Source organism: Sarcophilus harrisii, chromosome 2, assembly GCF_902635505.1.
Source record: "Sarcophilus harrisii chromosome 2, mSarHar1.11, whole genome shotgun sequence".
Taxonomy (NCBI): domain Eukaryota; kingdom Metazoa; phylum Chordata; class Mammalia; order Dasyuromorphia; family Dasyuridae; genus Sarcophilus; species Sarcophilus harrisii.
In genome coordinates this window covers 318009662-318037189 of record NC_045427.1, presented here as the reverse complement: position 1 = coordinate 318037189, position 27528 = coordinate 318009662, and the positions used below count along the sequence as shown (strand labels likewise).

Here is a 27528-nt window from a genome sequence, read left to right as displayed (position 1 = left end):
GTATTCAAATCTCTACAATTTAGCCCTAATTTACTTTTCCTACTTTATTACCCATTTTTGCTTTAATTCACCTATGACACTCTTGGTCTTTCTAGAGGTTTTAAGGGAAGTCCTTTCTTTCCTTTGAATTCCCAGCTCCTTTTAAAGTCCAGTTCAAGTAGTATCTTTTGCAAGAAGTCTTATTTGACATTCCATTAGTTAGTGCTTCTCCTCCACCTCAATTACTTTATATTTATCAGATATACATAAATATGTACATGTTGATTCTCTCCAACAGAATATAATCTTCTATATCGCAGACTAAAATATTTCATTTTAAAATTTTAAACCCCTGTACAAAAGCAGAATGCCTGGTATATATTAGGTATTTAATAAATGCTTTTTTTGGATCGATAATTAGACTTTTGAAAATACATAATATAAAATGACAATATTTCTTAAAAGAAGACTCATGTATGGACCACAACAAACATTTTCACTCTTTCTGTTAATGTTTGCTTGCATTTTTGTTTTTTTCTTTTTAGGTTATTTTTACCTTCTTTCTAAATCCGATCTTTTCTGTGCAACAAGATAACTATATAAATATCTATATATTGTATTTAACACATTTAACATGTTTAACATGTATGGGACTACCTGCCATCTAAGGGAGGCAGTGGGGGGAAGGAGGGGAAAAGTTAGAATAGAAGGTTTTGCAAGGGTCAGTGTTGAAAAATTACCCATGCATATATTTTGTATATAAAAAGCTATAATAAAAAAATAAAATAAAATTTCAGATAAAAAAAAGAGGACTCTTGAAAGAAATGAACACTTAAAAAAAACATACCCCAAGCTTCTTCTGTGATATAAAATCCTCTCTACTGAGTTTAAGATAAAATAATCCTGGGTACACAAAAACCAAACACGTTGCTGTACTGGCACCTTTAAGGGGAAAAACAAAGAAACACAATTATGTCATTTGGATCAGAATCTGAAACTGAGAGCCAATTTATTATGGGAACTTTGGGAACAGATAACTTACCAACTATACCAAATATATTTCTAATGTCAGGAACATATAGTGCAAGTAAAACAATGATAGTATTGACGGCTAAAGTGACCAACACATGATGAATCCATGAGAATGGGTGATTAGGAAAAAATGTCATTATTATTGCTTTTCTTGCCTAATTTAAGAAAAGAGAAAATATCATTAGGGAAATACTTGCTTAGACATAAATCTATCTTTATAGTCTTCTCTCAAGATGTCTATTTTTTTTTTTAAGATGTCTATTTTTTAAAAAAACTTCTTTTCTATATGCTTCTTTTATCATGAAGTTTTTAAAAACACTAAAATTTTAATCTTATTTTCAGATATTACCTTCCCTGCTTCAGACCTTGCATTTAATCTGACTAGTGCACTTACCATGTTCTACTATGCATAATAATTATTTATGTACTTACCATCTCTCCTACTAGGTGGTAAGTTCTTTGTGGGTATTTGTATGTCCCTGCCCTGGGGTTAGCATAGTGTGCTATAAATGATAAATGGTTAATAAATATTTGTTGCACTGAATTTACATTGCATCTTTCTAGGTAAAAAATTATGAAAATGTAAAGATTTTCATACATATTTTCCTTAACTTCTCTGATTACCACTTCTAATCTGTCTAACACGGAGATCTTGCTATGATATTTCATCATGGCAGGCATATATAATATAATATATATAATATAATATAATCATATTTCTGAGGGCTATGCAAAGCACAGTATTAGAGGTCCTATGCTGGAAAAGCTACAAATTTGGGCCCCAGGATAGATAGCATGCTTGTTATCTGAGGACCACTCTTGTTGAGATAAGAAATTATTGGTTAATAAGGTAATAATGGGGGGCAACTAGGTAGTCCAGAGATAGAGTTCTGGGCCTGGAGTCAGAAAACCCATCTTTCTGAGTTCAAGTCTGGATTTTCACACCTGGTCAAGTCACTTAACCCTGTTTGCCTCAGTTTTCTCAGCTGTAAAATGAGCTAAAGAAGGAAATGACAAACCACTCAAGTATCTTAGCCAAAAAACCTCCAAAATGATCACAAAAAGTAAGACAACTGAAAAATGACTAACAACAGGTAATAATGGTTATCAATTGGTCCTTAAAGTCTATGGGCAGAAGAATACAAGTTCTAAAACTGAAAAGAATTTCTATGAAGGAAATATTTTAAATTGCTGACAACTCTCATTACTCTGGTTATCACAGCATTTGCTTCTTCAAATGGCACTTACTAAGTATACTAAGCATTGTGAGAAGTGAATAAATAAAAAGACAATAGCCCTTGAGGAGTTTACAATATAAATGAATAGATAAGATACTCATATAGCAATATATGAATACTTTCCCCCTAGTGACATAGTAATTCTTAGAATTCTCATGTACAATAATACTTTTTTTTGTTCATTCATTCATTCTGCTCTCAAATTTTAACAAATGCAAAGTTGATGTTTCATTTTGGCTAAGATTGAACTAAACTTTCTCTGTGAAAACAAAGTTACAGTAAATCAGCAAAAACATACTTTTGCTGATTTGAATTTTCATCTTTTTTGTATATAATTCTTTTGAAAACACAATACAGAATTGGAGGAAAAAAATTTAATCCTTCCCCCAAAACCTTAGAAGTACTATATTCTCCAAATTGAAAACAATGCTGTGAGACAGCTTAAATCTAAACTTAATCTCAAAAAGCACAAATTAGTTTAGCGGTTCACTGTTATTTTTGTCCTTTCATGAAGCCATATGCAGTATGAAGTCTTTGATCAATCACTTGACAAATGAATAAGATACACAAGACTAGATTTGACTCAAATGTTCTAGTCTGCAAAGAATTAGTATTGCCATATTAAGGAAATGACTACAATAAGTAACAAGACCTTTAACAGTACTTACAGGGAAATGGATTAGAGGGACTGTCAAGAGCACAGCAAACAGTATGCATAACTTTACAGCCATGACAACAACATCATGTGGCAAGTATTTGCTATAACCCTGTAATATTTCGGATTCCACTTTTTCTGCAAATAACAAAATAAGGTTCATCATTATAAATTGCTCAGAAGCCAAAAATGGCCCAATATTTTCTTTTCCATGAACTGAGTCTTTGCAAGACTTTCAAAAATAACTCAAAATATGAGCATATTTTTACCTTGGGCAATAAGAACACACCTTTCTCCCTCTTTACATGTGAGCTATCCAAACAGAAACAAGCACACACACAACTGCTAAAGTTAGGAAAAGAAGTAAGAATATGGAATTTTTCTTTCCAGGATCTTGAAGGGCACTGCAAATGCTGTTTTGCTTATTTTAATCTCACCTGTTAGTTCAAATGACCCCAAGTGATTTTAATTATTGTTACCCAAAACAGAAAATGGTCAAGTAGAAAATTAATTACTTAGTAACATAAGGGAGTTGCTAGGAGGGGATGACAAATTCTACTCAGTACATGTGGCTATTTTCCATTGATGAGATCTAAAAACTGAATATGTCTTAAGAAGATATTTTTAAAAGTACATAGAGAACAATAGGAAAAGTTCAATTTTGGCTTAAGTTGGAATTATACTGTACTCTTATTTGAGAAAAGCAGGAAGGGTAAAAAGATGTATTCAACAAATATTTAATGAGTGTCCTCTGTCTGGCACTGTGGGGATACATGGTTGAATAACATGCAGCTCTTGTTCTTAAGCAGCTTATGATAATGGTAACAAAGGGAGAAACCTATATATAAAATAAGACAACAAAATAAAGTACAATTAGAATTTTTAGAAAAAAGATTATTTCTTAAAGTGATGGGAGTGGGGATGGGAAAAGATCATGGAAAATATATGGAAGTGGCTAAGTTGGATCTTATAGGAAGTTTTAACAGACAAATTGTGGAGAAAAAAAGAGAAGAGATCAATACCAAAGGAGGAAGGAAAAACATAAACAAAAACACTAATGGCAGGGAATAAGGGAAGAAAATCCACATTTATATAGCATCAATATATGTCAAGCACTCTGTTAAGTACTTTACAAATATTATCTCTCTATTCAAGTAGAAAGTGAACAGTCCTGTAGACAGAACTGAGTAGTTCACTATGGATGGAATTCTGAGTACACGAAAGCAAGCAAGTAGGAATAAGGCTTAAAATGTAGGAAGATATTTGTTTATAGCCTTAAGTGCTGGAATTATGTGGCAGGGAGACTTCATTTAAAACCAATTTACTTGCATGACATGATATCACCACTCTGATGTCACAGACCTCTTTGAGAAAATAAGATAAACAACAATAATACGTGGCAGGGATTGTCTTATATAAAATCCATATCTTCATAAGGATAGAGCAGAGTAATCTGAACACAGTAGAAATTTAAGAAGTGTTTATTAAATTTATTTCCTTTAGTAAGCGATTTTAAGTTATTGAAGGTTTTTGAGCATGATGAAAGCTCTCCTTTAGGAAGAATTGATTCTGGGAGACAGTAGAGACAGGAAGGCATTACCATTGTCTAGGTAAGAAGTAATGATGTGCATATCCTTTGACCTAATAATGCCACTATTAGGCATGAATTCCAAAAGAGATTTTAAATTATAAAGAGATTTACAAGATTTTAAGAGATTTTTAAAAGGGAAAAGGACCTATATGTAAAAAATATATTTATAGCACTTTTTTTCTCAAGGGAAAGAATTGGAAATTGAGGAGACATCACTTAGGAAATGACTGAATAAATTGTGGTATGTGATTATTATGAAATATTTTTCTATAAGAAATGATGAGCAAAATGCTCTCAGAAAAACCTAGAAAGTCTTTGTGCAAAATGAAATGTACTATATACAAAGTAAGAGCAATACTGTGGGATGATCAGTTGTGAATGACTGCTATTCTTGGCAACACAATGATTCAAAATTATTCTAAAGGACTTATGATGAAAAAAGCTATCCATACCCAAAGAAGTAACTGACTATCTAAATACAGACTAATGCATAATTTTTTTTTAACTTAGTTTTTTTTAAGTTTATTTTTTTTGGGGAGAGTGGAGATCTTGGCTTTCTTTCATGTCACGATTTTTCATGGAAATATTTTGCATAACTTCACATGTGCCTTCTCAATGTGGAGGGGAGGGAAGATGGAAGAAGGGAGAATATCTAGAACTTAAAATTTTAAAACATCTAAAAAAACTATTACATATAACTGGAAAATATATACATATATATGAGAGAGAACGAGAAGTAATGATAGCTTAAATAAGGATGTTGGTATACTGAATGGAAAGGGACATTTGTGAGGGGCAGCATAAATATTTAACAAGGCCAAAATGGAAGTTTCATGATTCTGTATGCTTGTAAGCCCCTTAAAGGCAGGAACAGTGGACTTAATAAATGTTTCCATTTGGAAATTAGTTAGCTAAAAATGCTTTCTAGAGAGTGTGAAGGCATTATTGTCTAGTAAATCAGAGAGCGGGAGACAACAAATCTAGATTCTATTCTCAAATGCTTGATATTGTGAATTACAGAATCTCAGAGTTAGAAAATAATTCAAAGGCCATCTAGTTCAATCCATATCTGAACACAAGCTGATTTAGTAAAGAACCTAGTGCTCAATAAATGCGTGTTTATTTAACTTGATTTGACCTTACTACAACTCACTACACCCATCCAAAAACAAATATGCCACTTTTAGTGGGTTTTCCCTTAATAAAGGTTTCCAAACAAAAATGGGAAGACACATTTATCAGGTTTGTTGTAGAAGGGAATCTAGTAGGATGAGAATTCCCAGCTTCTTAAACTATGATTCGTGACCTCATCTGGGATCTCATAACTGAATGTGGAGGTCATAAAATTATGATTTATTATCAGTAAATATTTGATTTGCATTTCTATTTTATGTACCTATACACCTTGTCTCTATAAGCCTTTCTACTCCTGCTAAATAGCCTTCATTTTTTCACCAATCTTCTAAGATCATGACATGATCTTGAGGCCTTTCACCACACAGTTCTTTGGATAGTCTCCAGATTATAAATGTTCTTTATAAAATGAAGTAATAAGAACTAAACAGATGAGGCCTGATCAGAGCAAATAGGAAAATATGAAGGACTAATCTATTTTCATTTTTTGAACTACAGCTATTAAGACCTGTAGCATTAAATTAAAAAGAATAATTATTAATTATTTCAAAAGAATAATGATTAAAATAATAATTTGGGCAATAGTTTTATTTATCAGAGGAAGATAATTTCTCCTTTTTAATATATAATACCAAACTCTTATTACATATTCTATCAAAAAACCCGACATTATTAACGTTGGGCAAATAAGTGAAGGCTTTTTCTGTAACCCAATTTGAATCAGATATGAAATCAACTTTTGAATGCTTGGATAGAAGATAATGTCTCACATAAACTAAGATATGACCAGAAGTCTGAGAAACCAATTCTAATTTAAACTTAAACCATTATAAGTCTACCTTCCATCTCCTCAGATTTGCTGTCAGAGCTACTTGGTTAGCTATGTGTTCTTAGTTGAGCCAGAACACATGTAACCAATATGGTAAAATAAGCTTGTATGGATCCAGACAAATCTAGACAAATATCATAAGGCGACCTCTACAAAGTATATATTACCCTGGTTAAAACAGTGTCATAATCAGAGCAGGTTGCCAACAGGATAAAAAGTTTATAAAATGGGACTCATAACTTGACTTTTGATATTTGGAAAGCTTTGACTTTGGATCAACATTCTTAATAAGCTCTTTGCTTCAAGTATACTCTGTATTATATGAGATTTGTCATCTGTAGTCATTTTGGCAAAAAAGGTGATATGAAAGTTTTTTCTTGCATTGTGATTAAATGCCAAAATAGATCTGTTCTGAATTGCATATCATTGTCTCCATCATGATGCTGCCTTTAGGGAAGGAATTAGTTTGTGTATGCATGGACAAAATAAAACCATGCAGTCCAAAAAACTCTTTAAGATATACTTTTCCTTGAAATTTTCATTTCTCCACATGAGGACATTTCAGTATTACAAAAAACTTGTGACTGTGAACAAGGAGCTGAGATTTAGGAAGATCCAAGAAGGAAAAAAAATATTTGTTAATCAGGCTAATCTCTGTAGGGGAAACATGTTACTTACAAGCATTAAAGTCTTTTAGATGACAAGACATTAAGAGAGAATTTTTAAAAACCTATAAGTTTAATCTAAGTGGGCCAGAAACAGCAAAGAATTTGCTTCAAAATGAAATTTTTAGTGAAAGGCATTTGGACTCCAGAACACACATATAATTTTCCTCTTTAATCCTCCTTCTTCTCCCTCACACTTAATACAACTACAATGGTAAAGGCACTGGATTCAAGAGTCCAGAGAATCCTAAATTCCAGGGCTGACTTCCTAACTTACCACCTCAGTGACCATAAGCCAATCATTTAATCTCCCTCAGCTTTGTTTTCCTCATCTTTAAAATGAAAATAAGTTTACATTACTTATCTTGTAAAGCTTTAATGAAAATAAAAGGAGATAGTATACATACTGTGTTTTTTAACTATAATGTGCTATATAAACTATGATTATTATTACTATTATAGTAATAATAATCAATCAGCAAACATCCATTAAACACTGACTATGTGTCAGGCACTGTGTTAAGTTAAGAGGATGAAAAAAGAGTCAAAAAACAATCCCTAATCTCGAGGAGCTTATAAATGTCCCATTTCATTTGTTGTTTGCGTCTGCCTGGAAGGACAGGATTTTTTTTTTTTTCTGGCAACAATTATAAAGTTAATTAATTTACTAACAAAATTTATGCCTTTTAAAAGTATCAATAATCTAAAGTTTCTTACTATCTAGCAGAAAAGCACTGAAATATGTACAGAGCTGGTTCTTGACTTTTCAAAAGACAATAAAGCAATTCCTTCATATCTTTAGGAAGACTCAATTTTATCCAAGTGGTTTTCTGAGTTAAATCTACTAACAAGGGATGGACATAAAATCCAAGTACACAATAAAATTCACTAAGTCATAATGCAGGAAAAACAAGTTGCATTTATCTTTTGCTTATATAATTGTAAATAATTTACCATAAAAAGTGAGGTATCCAAATAATGCTGATAAAAAATAAACGAGAAAACTTAAAGCAATCCCTGTATTGGTTACATTCTGCATTCGACTCTTAGAAGGCCTAAAAAACAAAAATAGAACCAAATAAGAATCACAAAACTGAACAAGACAAGAACCATAAGCTGAACAAAAGATCAGAGAAAGATTTGCAGACTCCAACTCATAGTGCTACTCAGCCATACAAAACAGAATCCATTGGCAACATTACATCAGAAATTGCAAAGGAAAGACATTATATGAGAATGTTTTTAATCATGTGACATTTTCCATGAAAATTCCACTGATTTTTTTTGTTGTTGTATTGTTGTCCAAGAAACCTTCCATGATCTACTACTGAAAACCATGAGGGAAGGAAGGAACTGACCTAGAAAAGTCTCAAAATGCTAAAGGGATTTTAATTTCACATAAGATCATCTAAGATTTGTATACATTACCTTTGAAGCTCACAATATATGGGCAATACTGAAGTATGGCAGAGAAATGAAAATGCCATAGTTGGAATGGCATAAGCACTCTGAAAAACAAAAACAAACCCACAACAAACATGAAATTGTTAAATAGTTTCCTGTTAAAAAAGCTACCACTAAATTTGACATTCTGGTCAAACAATATTCTTTATTAAGCAGCTATATTATCCAAAGGAAAATAATTTTCATGATGTGGACAGGCAGTTTATGAATGTATTTATATTTCCTGCTTTTATATTACAATTTTTTGAGACTCCCTCACTGTATATACATTCTTCTTCTCCCCTCTTAGCTTCCCTCTAAACAGTTATGGTCAGTTTTCAAAATCCACAAAAAATGTTTTATTCATTGGCTAGTTTCACCCTAATGTCATATGGGAAACTTCTTTTGCCATGAGCTATTGTTTTCTTAGTTAATACATGTAACGATTAGAATAATTAATCCACAAGCATTTATTAGGCACCTACTATGAGCCAGGGGCTAGCTATACAAAGACAAAAGTGAAAATAATCGCTGTCCTTAAGTACATTACAGTTTAGCTGTATTGAATATCTATAATTATGCACAAAGAAAAGCCTTCATATAGAAGGTGGCTTTTGAAAGGATTCTGAAAGACAGAAGTGAAGTGGAAGGGCATTCCTAGCATAGCACAAAGGCATAAATGTGGAAAACGAAGGGCTATGCCATGAGGCCAGTTTGGCTAGGCTGTGGTGAATGTGGAGGAAGATAATGGACAATAAAGATGGAAAGATAGGTTGGGGCCAGGGTGGGAAGAACTTTAAGTGACAAACTGAAGAGTTTGTCTCTGGAGGTACAGCCAGATTGTGATTAGTGTGAATAACAAATACTGTGAAGCATTATTCAAATCCACACTGCATTATTTCCACTGGGTTGGAACCAATGGCCATATTTTATATAATTATAACTTCAAATAGCACAAATTTCAAATACATATAACTACCGCATAGAAGTCCTTATTTGCACTTATGTAATAGACCAAAAAGAAAAGGGAAGGTTTCAAAAGATGTTTCAAAGGCAAAAATCAACCGACTTTAGCAACTGGATATGGGGTAAGAGATAGTGAGGAGGTGAGTTTGACACCTGAGTTGTGAGTCTCAGAGATTGGGAGAGTGATGATACTCTTGACAGTAATAGAAGTTTGAAGTGAGAAAGAGAGAGAGAGAAAGTGAGAAAGTTAGTTCAGGGGCAAGGACAATAAGGTTAATTTTGGACACTTTCAGTTTAAGATGTCTACTAGATGTCCAGTTCAAGAGAAAAGCAGTTGGACATTCAAAGCTAAAAATCAGCAAGGAGATTAGGGCAGGATGAATAGATTTGAGAATCGTCAACATAGAGATAATGATTAAATCCAGAGGAACTGATCAATCAATCACCAAATGAAGTGCCATAAAGGAAGAAGAGGGCCAGGACAGAGCTCTGTGGGACACCTATAATTAGAGAAAGTGACCTGATCCTCATAACAGCAAAGAAAACTAAGGTGTGAACTGAGAGGTAGGAGGAAAATTAGGAGAGAAGGTTTCAAGGAAAAAAGGGTGATTAATTGTTAATGGCTACAGTAAGGTCACACAGAATAAGAAATGGAAAAAAGAGGCAAGGCTGACAGAGTAGATCCCTCCTGAAGCACTCTTCAATCAAGATATTTGGGTCTCTGGGGAAAGAGTTCAGGAAATCAAAAGGTTATGTCTTCCAAAGCATGGTTTCAGTTTGGGACAGCAAAGTGACTAGCTAGGATTTAGCAAGGCAGATAGGACAAAAAAGAAGGATAAATAATACAAGGATTATTTACAAGGATAAATAATAATGTAGATTTATACTGGTCAAGTAAAGGATCGAGACTAAGAAAGGGGAAAAAAGTGAAGCTGAGAATAGGAATGACAGTTTGGAAAAATATTGAAGGGTGGGAAGAATGAAAGTCACAATGAGGACAAAGAACAGAATTAGGGGAAAATGGAAAAACTAGATAAAAGAATTGCAGAGACCTAATTAGGGAAGTTTAACACATGTGAATGACAGTGAGCTCAAGGCTATGACCTTTACTGAATAAAGTAAAGTAGAAAAGAGAAATAGGTCATGAGACTAAGGAAACTGAGGAACTTGAGGATACATCAAAACATATGCTGAAGTTTCCCAGTATAAAAGCAGGATTTGGAATTGTTAACCAAGTATACAACTCCTTGAAAAAAGGAGGGAAAATGTTCTGGGGACTGGTAGGTTATCCAAGTTCATCCTTTTTGCATTCTCAGTCCTTTAAAGCTAGCACATGAAGCATGCTCAAGTCCACAGAGTAAGGATTGCACTAAGGATCCCAGATTTATCATTTAATTCTAAATTCAGAAAGCAGCAAGCTTTAAAGTTTTGAATGTCTACTCAAAGTCCCTACTGTTTATATAAGTCAATGGTCCACTGTTTAGGCTGAATTTTGTTACAGATACAATTTTTACTTAAAGTAGGAATTTTTGGTGTAATAGGCGGGTTAGTTTTACAAATCCATGGCACTGTAAGTGCCTGTATTGTCAGAAAGATTCACTGGAAAGACCAAACAATTTGATAATATGTTCTACACAAAGGTTTATTTAAAACCACACCATCAAAAAGTGCCTATTTTATGATGGCCCTATACTTAAAAATATAATTTTGTCAGGCAAATCTATACTTAGAATTTCCTATGAAAAATAACTAATAAGTACAAATACCTTGAAAATAAATGCTATACAAACCTATTATAGTTAAAATGTGAAAATTAAATCAGAAAAGTCTGTTAACAATTACCTCTTTGGAGATGTGAAAAAATTTTGGTTTACAATCTTCTGTGATATTTGAAATCTGTGAAAGAACATAGGGGAAGAAAAATAAGAAAACAAAAATTAGCCAGTTAGTAAAATGATAATTCAGAGTAATCACTATTTATATCTACTGGAGTTTTAGATATGTTTAGTTCACCTGATTTTCATACAACCAAGATACTACCATAATTACTGTTCAGTTTTTGAATAAGATTGTGGTTTTTTTCTTTTTAAACAACAAGAAAAATGAGTTGCAGTTGTGGCTTTTTCTCTAATTAAAAAAAAATTATTAGCATGATCTTTCTTGTCAGATTAAAATATGAATTATTACAAATCTTCAAAAAACAACTAGGTCATTACCTGGAAGAATTCCTCTTTATGACTGAGTGTCAGTGGACAAGGGATGGACCATTTTTTCACTATAACCTGTAAAGTGAAAGAAAATTGTACTTATAAAATTTCATGATGAACAGATTACTTGAAAGAAAACAAAGCCAATCTCTTTTCTTAAGGGAGATTCTATCTGGCCTTATTTCCCTCTAAATTAAATTAGGCAATTAGAGTTAATGAATGTTCTCTCCATTTAACTGATGAGCCCAAGTTATGGCCGTCTCTCCAGATGAAGCACTCCACATCTGATAAAGCCTTAGGCAATTCATAATGTGTGGGAAACTACCTGTATGGTCACAGCTAAGTTTGGTAACTCTCTTTAATACTCCCAGAAACAAAACTCTTTCATTGCTTCTGAGAAAACTCAATCTTAAGGCCTAACTTACAGAGATGTGAAGTGTTTAATGAGACTAAGACAGCATCATAACAGAACAGGGATATTATTACCTTGAAGGCAGGGAATTTGTAACTGTCTTTTGCCTCTAAACAGCCTTCTTAACCTTTTTTGTGTCACAAACTTCTTTGGCAATCTGGTAAAACCTCTCAATTCTTTCTTAGAATAGTGATTTTAAATAACTGAAAGAAATGCTAAATTTCAGCTAAAGGTTGGTGAAAATAATAATCTAATTGTTTTCTGATCCATGCTTATGGATTCCCACATTAGAATGTTTGCTCCAAGATAAATGAAGAAGAATTATTAAAGGAAGCCTTGGTAGACACATAGCTTAAATCTTATAGATTGAAATACTAAAAGCATGTAGATGAGAAGGTCTTTAATGAGAGTGATGAAGCATTTTCCTGGATGTTCTGCCTCCAATCCTTTCTTAGTCAGTGGGTACTTCAGAAATGTCTGGTGAATGAATATGGAAACAGTTGTCTGGGACAGGAGCATAAGATCATAAAATAAGGGAAGAGTGAACACTCTGCTTCTGCTTTCCTGGTTGATGTAGGTATAAACATAGGCTATTTTATTGTCTTAGAAACATTAAAACCTAAGATAGGAAAATTGAAAACCAAAGGGACCATGTCTCTGAAACATTCTGAATGATGTATACAAACCCAGTTAGGAAAAAAAATTTTAAAGAAATACGAAAAGAAACTCAAAGGGAAAAATCTTTCTCAAAAGCTTCTAATGAAAATTTTTTTATAACAAAACTTTTTATTCCAGGTACCCTGTTCTGGCCCTATAGTTCTGATTACATCAACACAATCACTGTAATCCTTGGATTTGGAGGAATCTATTTACTCTGTAAATAGCTGTTCCAGGCTGCTATCTAGTGCACAAAAGGTCAGGAAATTAAAAAGAAAGAGATCTGTGCTTTGCAGAATAGCAATAAATAAATAATAACATTTCTATCTGATAATTTTTATTTATCCAACCAAAGATTAATGTAATGCTAAAACATTATCAAGCAAAACCTACTTAACTTCCTCATTAATAAAATGAATCACTGAAGAGGCATCCTTCAATGTGATAGAACAAAGTAGAAAATAAGAAATGTGAATGACATTAAAAAGTTGCTTTAATTTTGCAATATGTGAGTTATGAAAAGGAGGGGGAAAAGGCAGTAATTGTATGGTTTTAATTCAAACTACTTAAAATAGATCAAGAGTGTTAGTTGTGGATGTTGGACAAGAGAACTGGAAGAATGGAAGAATTCACAAAATAAGGGTGTCACACTTAACTTTTATCCTCCAACACTCTTACTCTATCTGTGCAAGCTACTTTCTTGGGCAAGGCGAGGCCCTTTTATGGCATTTATAACTTAGCCACTGTTGACTGGATACCCATTAACAGCTAAGCAGGTGCTGTCAGGAAAATTCATCATCGCTCACCTCCCCAGAATATTTACCTCCTGCCTACCAGATTGCCTCTGACTTTGGCCGATATGCACTTGAGGCAAGGAGCAGTGAGTAAAACCCAGGCTCCCCATTTTTTTATTTTGGCTGTTATACACTGAGTTGCATAAGATGAACAAGCATACATGGGCATTACCTTTACCCCAAACCTACCTTTCTTTCTAACTTTCTTTTTAGAGTCAAGTACTGTAATGGGCTGAAGCTCCAGTTGATGCACTGAGGTCCCAAGCCCCTGAGGCTAAATAGTAATTGGTTCATACTCTATTAATATATATGTTTGGAGAAAGAATAGCCCCCACCCACTCTTTGTGCAAGTCCTGATGTAGAGGAAATGACGATTTTGGTGGGCAGAGGCAGAGGGGCGGAGAGAGGAGTGGAGAGAGATGGCTGGCTCGCTTCTGGTCTGGCTGGCTTCTTGACTCAGCTGCACACATTGCCATCACGATTCCCCCTTCACCTCCGATCCCCCTTCACCGCCCATCCTTCTTCACCTCTACTAAGAATAAAGATTGAAGATTTTCCCTTAACCTGAATTCCTGACTCTGGCTGATTTTAAAATACGCGGTCATCACAAACCACACCATTGCCCTTCTAGCCAACCAAGTTTACAACTTTAGTAGCATCTTAACTTTCTCATTTTCTTCATTCCACAAATCCAATCAGTTTCTAAATCTTTCATGTCTACCTTTATGTTTCTCCCATCTGTCTCTTTTTCTCTACTGACAGCTATTACCATAGTTCAGACCTTTGTGATCTCTCATTTGAACTATTTTTAATAGCCTCCTTCCTAATAGGTTCTCTGACTCATCTCCCTTTTCTTAAATTCATCCTCTATACAACCACCAAGGTGATTTTCCTAAAGCTCAGGCTGCAAAGTCAGTCCCCTACTCAAATTCCAATGGCTCCTTATATATTCCAGCATCAAATGTTGTTTCATTTTTATCTCATTCTTTTAAAATTTCTATTTTAAGTGAACTCTGTAATGTATATAATTACTAGTGTAGCAAACAGATTATAATTTATTAACAAGTAAATAAACACATAGTGGAAATGTGTGCTCAAAAAATTTTAATGAAAAGGATGCATAATCAAAAAAAAAAATTGAAGTCCACTGACTCAGATAAAAAATAAATTAGGAATAGAAAAATCAAGGCAAGAGAAATCTACAGTATTATGAAGGATAGAAACAAAAATAAAACAAAAAGAATGGGGAAAAATAGTCCTAGTCAAGCTATAAAAAGATAAAGTCAGGGAGATAGAAGATAAAGAATTGGGAATAATCCCAGTGATTTATTATCTTGCCTAAAATACCCTTCTTCTTTCCTTCATCTTTGCAAATCTTATACAAACTTCCAGCTTCAGCTCAATTCCCACTGACCCTACAAAGCAATGTAATGATCTTTAAAACTTCCTCTGAACTACCAATAAACTTACACTCCATACTATACCCATTACCACTTAATTATAAGATTTTGTCATTCTAAGATTGTTTGATATGCATTACTCTTGTTTTGAAGCTCTAAGAGAAAGAACAATTCTATACTTCTGTATTTACATGGCTCCTAAATTCACTGCTGAGCACATAGAAGGAAGATGAATACTTGTTGACTGATTTAAAAAAATTATATTTCTTGCAAATTATGACAACTCTGAGATACCATTACACACCTGTCAGACTGGCTAGAATGACAGGGAAAGATAATGCGGAATGTTGGAGGGGATGAGGGAAAACAGGGACATCAATACATTGTTGGTGGAATTGTGAATACAACCATTCTGAAGAGCAATTTGGAACTTTGCTCAAAAAGTTATCAAACTGTGCATACCCTTTGATCCAGCAGTGTTACTACTGGGCTTATATCCCAAAGAGATCTTAAAGAAGGGAAAGGGACCTGCATGTGCAAGAATGTTTGTGGCAGCCCTCTTTGCAGTGGCCAGAAACTGAAAACTGAGTAGAAGCCCATCAATTGGAGAATGGCTGAATAAATTGTGGTATATGAATATTATGGAATACTATTGTTCACTAAGAAATGACCAACAGGATGATTTCAGAAAGGCCTGGAGAGACTTACATGAACTGATGCTGAGTGAAATGAGCAGGACCAGGAGATCTTTATATACTTCAACAATACTATATGATGATCAGTTCTGAATGACGTGGCCATCTTCAGCAATGAGATGACCCAAACCAGTTCTAATGGAGCAGTAATGAACTGAATCAGCTACACCCAGCGAAAGAACTCTGGGAGATGACTAAGAACTATTACATTGAATTCCCAATCCCTATATTTTTGCCGTCCTGCATTTTTGATTTCCTTCACAGGCTAATTGTACAATATTTTAAAGTCCGATTCTTTTTGTACAGCAAAACAACGGTTTGGACATGTATACTTATTTTCTATTTAATTTATACTTTAATATATTTAACATGTATTGGTCATCCTGCCATCTAAGGGAGGGGTGGGAGGAAGGAGGGAAAAAATTGGAACAAAAGGTTGGCAACTGTCAATGCTGTAAAATTACTCATGCATGTAACTTGTAAATAAAAAGCTATTAAAATTATATTTCTAGTTTTTTTCCTATTTCTAGTATTGTTATTTAAATGTTGTTTATAATAATAAGTTATTCACTGACTTGTAAATTTGAAAAGAATGCTAATCTAAGAGATCTAGGGCTAAATTTCCAGTTATATCACTGGCACAAACTGGAATTTTGAGGCAATTACATGGTAAAACTAATCTTCTTAACCTTATAAATGTTCACAGACAAAAATAAAGAGAAAAATCAATAATGAAAAAAAGATCAGAGAAGGGAGACACAGTAAAGATAGTGATTTTTATTTGCACTATTATATAGTTTTGACTAAGCAAGTTTAATTTTATTATATCATTGATTTAAAATAATTTTAAATATAGTTTTGACATAAAAACATAAAGATATTGATTCCTTAAAAAAAAAAAAAAACTTTGGAAAAGAATCCTTTATTTTCCTCTCTACCATTTATTTTAAAGCCAAAAATTTAAATATATCAAAATGAATTTGTCAAATAAAGAACATAAATCTTTTTTTTAATGTACAGTATTTTTCATTGTCCTATTGTAAACCAAATTAAAATTTTGCTCACAAGCAAAAATTGGAACAGATGGTTTCTAAGATTACTATAAATGTAGAATAAGGGTATTACTTCCATATGACTGTTACAGTTAGAAATCTGGACCAAATTAGAGCCTATCTTCCATGACAGAAATTAATATTGCAAAAACTATAGTGGGCATATCTTACCAATATTTTTCACCTGTTTCAAACTATTAACTATGAAAACTAAATTACACTAATTCAACTTCCAATTTAAAGATTTTTCATCAATACAAATTAATTCTTTAGCAGCCATAAACATACATCTGTATGCACTGGGTTCTGTCTATATATATATATAGAAGTACTCTGGACCTAATAATCATATTAGGATAAAGGCATTACCAACATATCTCTTCACTGTAAGGACTATTTTTATTAATTTATTTATTAATTTAAATATACCTGCAAGTTATAGGATAACAGATATAGAGCTGGGAGAACTTTAGATCATCTAGTCCAACCCCATTCTTTTCTAGATGACAAACTGAGCCCAAAAATATTAAGTGAATTGACTCAGGTCACACAGATAAGTTAAAAGCAGAGAGGGAAAATGGAACAATATACAAAAGCACCATGTAAATTATGAAATGTAAAATTGTTTTATAGGAATCTTCAAATTGGAAAAAAAAAATAAGACAAAACCATAAGCATCCAGTGCTTTAGCGCCTGGGATTCTATTTCCATTTTGGAACAAAACTATTTTATCCTAAATATTTCAGCCGCTAAAATAATGATCTGATCAAACTGGTATAAATTATGGATGTTCTGGGCTATTTTGACAACTCTTCAGGACAGGCTTTTCTCCAATGCTATTTTCCTGTTTTGTTTTGTTTTGTTTTTTAACTTTTTATGAAGTAACATTTTATCCATTTGTAAAACAGAATTTTCATAAATAAATATAAAAAGAAAAAAAATTACCAAGCTTATAAAAAGCATACTTAGATACATATCTTCTTGCAAACTACTTACTCTTTGTAAGTTTAACGCTTGGACACTAGTCATGAAACACATCTATACCAAAAAAGAAAAAAAAAGGGGGGGGGGGAATTTTTCTAAATTGCATATAATAACGTCTTTAAGATATTAAAATCTATTTATGCTGCCCAAGAGAAGTTTTCTTTTTTCTTTATTCATTTTAAACATGCTGAATCATTCAGGTTTTTCTTAAATCAGTGATAAGTTTAGTTAGAATTAATTCATTTTTTTTAGCACCTCTAAAAGTTAAAAAACTCTAAGAAAAACTGCATTTTAGAAGTAAAATTTTTTTTCCATTTCTTTGTAGTAAAGAGAACATGACAAAATTTTATTTACTAATTCAAAGGATAAATTCCCCAACTACCTATATTTATGCCAGGAATAACCCAAACTTGTGCAGAAAAATTTAAAAATTCTAGTTCCATGGTCAAATGATGTGGTCAGTGTTCCTAAGGTCTGGTTTCACTGATCACACAGTATTATGATGACCTGTGCCAAATGAATTTTACAGTTCATGTCCTGTTCACCACAGTGTTATAGACAACTATTTTAATCTTCCCACACATCTTCTCTTTGGATGAAGTTTTTAAGAATATTTGAAAAATAAGAAATTTAGGCAACTGTATTTCTTGTGACCCAATATAAGATTTGTACTCCTGTTTAAAGTAAGAAAAAGCAAAACTTACTATCTGATTTAAGGAAAAATAAAAATGAATACAGAAAAAGGTAAGTGATTTGTGGATTAATAAAGAAACATCCTGGGATGCATACTCGACATAAGACAGAATTAAATAAAAAGCAAGAATAAGGCCAATTTTAAAAAGGGAAGATAAGCAATCCACTGATATTTTAAACTTACCACAAGAGCAAAGAACGCCTTAAAGAAAAATGATAAACTACTTGTGTAGCCAAGAAAGCCTGTAAAATAACAGTAAAATAAAAAGCAATTTATAAGGAAAGTGATCCCAATGTACAGCTAAAGCTACATGTCACGGGCATGTTTTCTATTACAGTTGCTTGGTATCTGGAACTTAGAGCTCAGAATAACAACATTCCAACTGCCTGTCACAGATCATTTATGTAGTTTTGTAGGGTAGAATTGGAACTGGCTTACCACTAATGGCACACTATAAGGAAAGGCTGCTCTTTAATGTTCCACTGTAAAGATTTTATTTTAGTATGGCAGACTGCAACCCAAGTAACAGAGCAACTAGGCAGGATTGCAGGCAGAATAATTTACAATAAATTCAAATTAAAAAGCCTCCTCCCTCCTCCTTTCCCCAGCTAAAAATATCTAATCCAGTGAAAATTAAGTCCATTGGTAATTTATTATTAAATTGGTCAAATAATATTATCTTCAATTCTAAAATGACTTACCTAACTTAGGAAGAAGTGTAAGGGGAAAAACAATGCAGACACATATAATTATCAACAGTATTCTTCCATCAAGATACCATGATCTGTTGGAAAAGAAATGTATTTTTTATTTTAAGCAAAGGTCCCAAACAGGAAAAAAAAATATTATTCTCATATAACCAGCCAATGGAAAAATAAACTTTTATAAAATGACCTTACTTTCTAATTCAGAAAAGCATCAGAATATGACCCTGCTCCTTAAAAGCTCCAGCAGATTCTATCTTGCTAGAAAGATGGAGAACATGATTCTACCTACAGCCTGAGTCTATTTTCCAAGGACCTACAGAGCTAAGTGCAGAAAGGCTTATTACCATTTGATGATGACCTTTTTTTGGCCATGGCAAGTTATAAAACTAAGAAAATTTTTAAAAAGGCCTGCAATGTTGTATAATCCCTAGAAGCTTCTATAATTATGGTGACAGCACTGGGAAAAGGGGTCAAAAGTGCTAAGAACACACAGTTTAAACCCTGTTTAAATTATCCATAAACTTTGAGTATTGATATTCTAAATGCAAGATCCTTATCCAGTGACCAATGACTGGATATAGTTCTAAGAAGTCTCAATCATATCATTCTTGACATTCTTGCTATAAACAAAACTACATGTAAGTTGCAACTTAATGGCTGGGTCAAAAGGACTCTGTAGATACAGAGAAAAGTTAGTGAAGCAGGACTTATCATAATCCAGAAGTAACAATAAATTATTTCATGAGATAGCAGATAAATATTTTCTTTTTTTTTTTTTACCAATAGTATTTCACTTTTCCAAATATATATATATAGTTTTCAATATAATGATATTTTCTTTTTTTTTTTAAATTTATTTATTTAATAGCTTTTTATTTACAGGATATATGCATGGGTAACTTTACAGCATTAACAATTGCCAAACCTCTTGTTCCATCTCTTCACCTCTTACCCCCCCACTCCCTCCCCTAGATGGCAGGATGACCAGTAGATGTTAAATATATTAAAATATAAATTAGATACACAATAAGTATACATGACCAAAACGTTATTTTGCTGTACAAAAAGAATAAGACTCTGAAATATTGTACAATTAGCTTGTGAAGGAAATCAAAAATGCAGGTGTGCATAAATATAGGGATTGGGAATTCAATGTAATGGTTTTTAGTCATCTCCCAGAGTTCTTTTTCTGGGCATAGCTGGTTCAGTTCAATATATAATGATATTTTCAAAACGAAAATAATTTGCAGCTTATGTACCATGATATTTTGCTTATAAAAAAATAGATAAATTCTATGAAGAAAGTGCTGACTTTCCAAATTAAATTAACATTCATTCTAGTGCTTATTTACTTGATGTAAAGCTGGGAAAAGATGAGGAGGAGGAGAAAAATGTAGGAAAATGTTCAAGTTCATAGAGTAATCCCCCAAAGCCTTGTAGATTATACTGAAGTCTCAAAAAACTTTTTTTTTCAAAAACAAAAACAACCAAAAAAAAAAAAAAAGCTGCTAAGTATTGGACATGGAAAGCATCAAATAGCACTGCAAAATTGAAAATGGATGAAAATGGATCGACAGGAACAGACTTATTATTGATTGAGAATCATCCCTGAATCAACCCCTGAATAGGTTGTTTGGGTATATTCAGTCATTATCAGCTTGCCTGTGCTAAAATTATAATTAGTCAAAATAAAAAAAAAATAAAAATTAATGTTGGATATTGAAAAAGATGTTTATTGAAAAAAATAAAAGCTGACCAAATTAAAGAAGCAATTTACAATTAAAAATGAGAAGTTGATAAAAGAAATGACATTCACGATAATATAACAATTTTATGCAGATATGTAACCAATATAAATCAATTATCCTGACAGAAACTTACAAAAGCCCAGAAAATACTTTTGTCAGTAAACATCTTATTTGCTTGCCAATTTATAGAGAGAGCTGTCAAAGGCAACACCAAGTTATAACATAAACTAATTTTTAAAATCTTTGGGAAAAGCTTGGCAAGATATCTAATTAAGCAAAACATCCCAAGAACATTTAAGAATGAGAGTAGATGAATGAGAAACCTGAAATAAAATTCAACATTCTCTTATCTCCAACAAGGAGTGGAACCACTATATCTGGACTCTGAAGTATGCTGGAGCCAGGTCCATGAGCTAATTGTTAATAGGTCAGTGTGGGCATTAGAAATCAGGACTTGATTTATTATTCTGTTGATGGGCTAGATTTAAAGGTGTATGCAAATTAAACTTGAAAGTGTGTGTGTATATATATACACACACATATATATATATTTTAGAGATCTTTGGTTGTTAAACATTTACCAGCATATCTTTATATTGCTTTATCAACAGTTCTTGGGCTCTTCAGGAATACAGTAGAAATCTCAGGGGGTAAAGTCATCATCAGAAGAAGATCTGCCGACTGTAAACTAATAATAACAACAACTGTCATTTATATAGTTATAAGGTTTGGAAAGGCTTTACATCTATTATTTTCATTTGAGCCTCACTAAAACCCTGTTTGGTAAGGCCTTAACATTGCAATCTTGAGATGAGAACATAGGAGAGACAGAAATGTCATTAAAGAGGATAAAAATGAGTAAAGCATCCAGATGAGATTGAGAATATTGTAGAAGAGATCCGATTTGAAGACAATACAACTTTGAGGGTGTTGAAGGATCAGTATAAAAGATATGAGGAGAGAAAGATCAAAAGCATGGGGGGAAAAATATCACTTTATTACTATAGAAAAAAAATATGTGTTGGGGAACATTTGTGACCATCAACCAATATGCTTACTTACTATCCCAGTATATCTCAAATAGATGGATTCTTTGATGAGGATATCAATAGGGAACAACCAGGCTTTTATAAGTGATATTCTGCAGTGGACCACATCTTTATTATTCCACAACTGATTTAATGGTATACATTATACAATCCCCCAGCACTTATTATTTGTTGATTATGTTTAAATAATTGACTCAGTAGAGAAAAAAGTCACCTTATTGGTTCTTTTTCAAGAAGATACTTCTTATTCATTCATCAATATCATCAATATGCCTTGAAAGCTATAAAAAAGAAAAGTGTGTGGAAGATACAAGTAGGCTACAATATATAACTGAGGAAATTTCAGAGAAAAATGAGAGCAAAGGATACTATGAAGAAATTATATTACAGAAGAAAAGAAGGGCTGATTACACAGTGAAAGTAAAGGATGACCCAAGTGAATAGCCAAATGCAATACTGGTCTCAAACAAAGTTAAGAGAAAGTTAGGCCTCCTACAAGTTGAACAGTATTGGAAGATACCAACAAGATTTGTATAGGATGAATAAGCATGGAAAGGTTTCAATCTGTATCACTAGAAAGAATTTAAGAATTTTCAAAGAATTTCAAATCAGGGTGATCACAGCTTGATTAAGTATTAGTAATAAAATAAAATTAAAGCACTAGCCATCCTCAAAAGAGATTATTCTTCAAAATATCATTTACTTCATTCTAAATAGATACTATTTCCCAGACTCTCTTAGGCTAGAAAAAAAATAAGATATGATCCCTGTCTTTATAAAATTTGGAGTCATCTTAGCATGCAAAATTTCTTCTAAACTAGGATCAAGAAAAACTACTATTCTTTAGAAATTTTAAGAAACTTCTCCTTAGTCAAATTCAGCTATTAACATGTTAAAGTCACAAATGGCTTTTCCTTAAACCACTATGCCTCCAGCAGCTTAGAGAATCAAACTGTACAAACACATCTCTATAAACTGCATATTCACATCTCTTAAAAAAAAAAAAGAGGCAATCAGTCAAGAGGTATTTATTAAGCTCCTATTATATGTCTGAATTATTAGAAATCCAAATATTTTTAGTTCTAGTGGATCTGAAATTGTATGTTTCTTTGTATTTATATGAAGGTCAATTATAGAGCCTAAACTTCTATTTAACATTCTTGTGAGAAGGAATGCATACAATAATATACCTTTAAAAAGTAAAACATTTTAACATGAAAGGTGACAATAGATTTCAATTTTTCTCATAATCTTTCTCTTTTTCATTAAGGCCCAAATAGGGTGCCAAAATATCTACCTTCTTCTGGGACTCAACAGAAGATATGGTTACCAATTCGGGATCCAGTACTAAGAGAAAAAGACCCTCAAGGGCACAAAAACAAGTTCCATGTTCACCTTGTCAGAAAGGTGTAGGGTACAGGAAAGCTATATAGTCTAGGTTTGAAAGTTTTTTCCTTTTAAAATATTAAGTAGTTATTTCTGAAATCTTTTAACAAGAGTTCCTTTTCTTCTTAGATGGGATAATACTTGTAAAGTACTTAGCACTTAATAATAAGTGCTTGTTTCCTTTCCCCTCTTCTTTTTTGCTCAAAAAGTACACAGTAATTCCTCAAGCACTAAACTACAGATTAAAAGAGGGCCTAACCTTTTTAATTTTAACATGAGCCTATTACTGACCTCAATTTACTAATGATAAAGATAACTTTTCTAAAACCATTCATTTAAAACTTTATTGTCTAAACTGGGAAAAGATTTTACAGCTAAAGATTCTAATAAAGGCCTCATCTCCAAAATATATAGTGAATTGACTCTAATTTAGAAGAAATCAAGGCATTCTCCAATTGATAAATGGTCAAAAGCTAGGAACAGACAATTTTCAGATGAAGAAATTGAAACTATTTCTAGTCATATGAAAAAATGTTCCAAATCATTGTTGATCAGAGAAATGCAAATTAAGACAACTCTGAGATTCCACTACACACCTGTTAGATTGGCTAAGATGACAGGAAAAGATAATGACGAATGTTGGATGGGATATGGGAAAACTGGGAAACTGATGCATTGGTGGTGGAATTGTGAATACATCCAGCAATTCTGGAGAGTAATTTGGAACTATGCTCAAAAAGTTATCAAACTGTGCATACCCTTTGATCCGGCAGTGTTTCTACTGGGCTTATATCCCAAAGAGTATTAAAGAAGGGAAAGGGACCCAAGTGTGCAAAAATGTGTGTGGCAGTCCTTTTCATAGTGGCAAGAAATTGAATGGATGCCCATCAACTGGATGGCTGAATAAATTGTGGTATATGAATGTCATGGAATATTATTGTTCTGTAAGAAATGACCAGCAGGATGAATACCCAGAGAAATCTGAAGAGACTTACGTGAACTGATGCTCAGTGAAATGAGCAGAACCAGGAGATCATTATACACTTCAACAATAATACTATATGAGGATCAATTCTGATGGAAGCAGCTATTTTCAACAATGAGAGGATCCCAAATCAGTTCCAATTGATCTGTAATGAACAGAACCAGCTACACCCAGAGAAAGAACACTGGGAAATGAATATGGACCACAACATAACTTCCACTCTTTCTGTTATTGTTTGCTTGCATTTTTGTTTCCCTTCTCAGATTATTTTTACCTTCTTTCTAAATCCGATCTTTCTTGGTGCAACAAGATAACTGTATAAATAAGTATACATATACTGCATTTAACATATACTTTAACATATTTAACATGTAAGGGACTACCTGCCATTTAGGGAAGGGGGTGGGAGGGAAGGAGGGGAAAGTTGAAATAGAAGTTTTTGCAAAGGTCAATGTTGAAAAATTACCCATGCATATGTTTTGTATATAAAAAGTTATAATAAAAAGATAATAAAAAGGAAAAAAAAAAAAGACTTGTCTTTTAATTCACTGTTTTATTTGCTTTTGATCAGTGTGTCAAAATTCAAAGGAGTGCTACAAGGATTGATTTGTACAACAAGTAATGAATCTCTATGAGAAAATAAAGTCATATTAATTCAATGTCTCATCTTTGTTTATCAGTTATTTATTATCTTTATCAAAAAATCATCATAAAGAGGTTCATAAATATTATGAACTTTTCTTTATAATTAAAGGAAGAGAGGCAATAATTTCCCAGAGATATGTAGTTTAAATTTCAAGCCCATGATACAGTCAAATGAATTGTATTAGGCAATGAATGTCATTTCCAAAGAAACAGAAGAAACAGAAAAGGGAAAATGTAGAGAAAACAATTGCAGCTCCCAAAATGTCTTATTAGTTTACTAAAAAAAAAAAAAAAAATTTTAAGAATAATTTATTTGTTTTATACATGAGCTTTCCTGGTATGGGGAAATACCCAATAAGAAAGTTCCTTTTAATAATGCAGATTGACAATTACGCTGCCTTGTATGGTCTTAGAAAGTTGCCTGGGGGAACGAGAGTTTAAATAATTTGGGCAATAAATGAGGGATGAACCCATGTCTTCCTAAGCTGGGTAGGTTCTCTTTCCCACTATGTCAAATCGCAAAAAGTATTATAGTTCTAGAACTAAAAAGACTTGCAAATGATGTATAGTCCAACTTACTCATTTTACAGATGAAGAAACCGAGATTCAAATTCTGGGTCTTAAGTTGTGTGACATAGTGACTTATAGATTATACATGCTAAATAACCATGAGGTTGAGATTTGGACCAGGTGCTATGAATTTAGTGATAGTGCTCTTTCCATTATACTACACTTTCAAAATAAAATGAATTTTGGAAGAATATACTAACTTAAATTACTTTTTTCTAAATATAAAGAAGTTGTTAAATAAAGCTTGTTTCTCAAAAATACAGTGATTTGAATGTTTTGGGGCAAAAAAAAATTATAAAAAAGCTTTATACTTCCTAGAAAACTTTTTAAATTCTATATGATAAAAATGTTCCAAGTATGAAATACAGAAAATAAATCCTTTGCTGTATTGCAAATACTGTGCCACACAGATGTTCTTTTTTTCTTTTAAATGAAAACCAGATTTATTTATGAGTTGCTTTAATATCATTCCCAAATGGAATGGGACAAGAGTATCATATGTTCTGAATTAGCATCTTACTTGCATCCCATATCAATTATGTAACTCAAATACAAGACAACTTAATTGTGTCAATCATATCCTCCTGACAGGATCATTAAATGTTAACAGAGAGCTCCCAAGTTACAATATTTTAACAGAATACTTTTAAAAATACTGAAATCATTCCACTAAAAATGCAGATGATAACAGAAGTTAATATTAAATGGCATGCTATTTGACTTGAAGATTTAACTTTCAAAATTGAATATTTTAAATGTATATAGTTTATGCTGTTTTTGTAAAAATACTAAAACCAAAACATTCTGTGAAAACACAAGTACATTAATTTTCACAAATGATTTAGAAAATAATATGAAACATCACTAACTAATTTAAGATAAGCTAAATTTGTAAAAGAAAGTAAATAGACATACTGGCTTAGCAGAAAAATGTTGGCATATAACTGTATTTAGGAGAAAAAAGTATTATGGATGTATGGTTAAATTCAAGCAACTACATTTGTTTCCTGACTCATAGTATTTTGAAGTCTGGGTAGTTTATTTTTATATTTTAAAAAATCCTTCCAAGTAGGCATTTATTAAATAATAGATTTAAAACCTTAAAATCTAAAATATTGAACCTTATATTAATAAGAACCAAGATGAGAATATTTTAAAAATAAACATACTTTAAAATAACACTTAAAATTCAAATTGGCTATAGAGCTTTAAAACATATAAGCAAAAATCTAGGTACATTATTTTATAAAGTATGTCTGCTTTACTCCTGACATTTGAAACTATAAGAGAACAATAAATGACATAAACAGTACCAGGATTTCAAAGGAACTATCTTTATTTTCCATAAAGCAATGAATATCACATTAAAAATTTTTCTTAAAGTAAGACACACATAAGGCAATATATATTAAGATACAAAAGTAAGTCTAAAGAAAGTTTTGAAGTAAATTTAAAACTTTTGAAAACAGCTTAAAATGATAGCCATAACACAACTATGATGAAAACTAAAATGTTGTCAATGTTGGTAACATATAATAATGAAAACAAGTTACTGCAATGTTCAGGTTGGAATGTTTTAGTTTAGTTATGTCAAGCACATTTTCTTGCAATGGTTTTGATTCTGATTTTAAGTGTACACAGTGTTATACATGGCTACATATCTAAAGATGCCTAAGCATAACTTTATTTTTTTTAAAAGTACAAACCATAAACCAAACTTGAAAAAGTTGGCCAAAAGTTCACATACTGAAATAGTATCATCAAATATATAAATTTGAAAGACTGATAGATTCTGTATTATGTTTTTTAAGTGACAACCTGACAACAATTTATAGTTAAAATGCTTTCTTCTCAAGGTCTATTCTTTCTTAATATTTTAGGGTTCTAATGAGTTGATTGTCAAGGAAAGAAGTATTCATCATTCTTAATTAAGAACTGAAGTTTTGTGTAAATTTATATAGCAAAAATTAAGTATTTTAACAGAAGACCTGACACTAGACACAATACACTG

At 32.3% G+C, this 27528-nt stretch overlaps 1 protein-coding gene across 2 annotated transcripts in view; it reads right to left on the bottom strand.

The window, feature by feature from the left end:
• The window catches only part of SLC38A6 (solute carrier family 38 member 6), a 76598-nt gene that overhangs the window by 5987 nt on the left and 43083 nt on the right, over positions 1-27528 (bottom strand). The window contains exons 7-15 of one of the 2 annotated variants that reach the window (XM_012548566.3): positions 19129-19211; positions 18611-18669; positions 11749-11814; positions 11375-11428; positions 8552-8631; positions 8078-8178; positions 2918-3042; positions 1022-1166; positions 827-921 (exon numbers count right to left, since the gene is read on the bottom strand). In XM_012548566.3, coding sequence (XP_012404020.2) covers positions 827-921; positions 1022-1166; positions 2918-3042; positions 8078-8178; positions 8552-8631; positions 11375-11428; positions 11749-11814; positions 18611-18669; positions 19129-19211 — 808 coding nt within the window. The remainder of the gene's footprint in view (positions 1-826; positions 922-1021; positions 1167-2917; positions 3043-8077; positions 8179-8551; positions 8632-11374; positions 11429-11748; positions 11815-18610; positions 18670-19128; positions 19212-27528) is intronic. The other variant, XM_031952684.1, reaches the window with a different exon arrangement.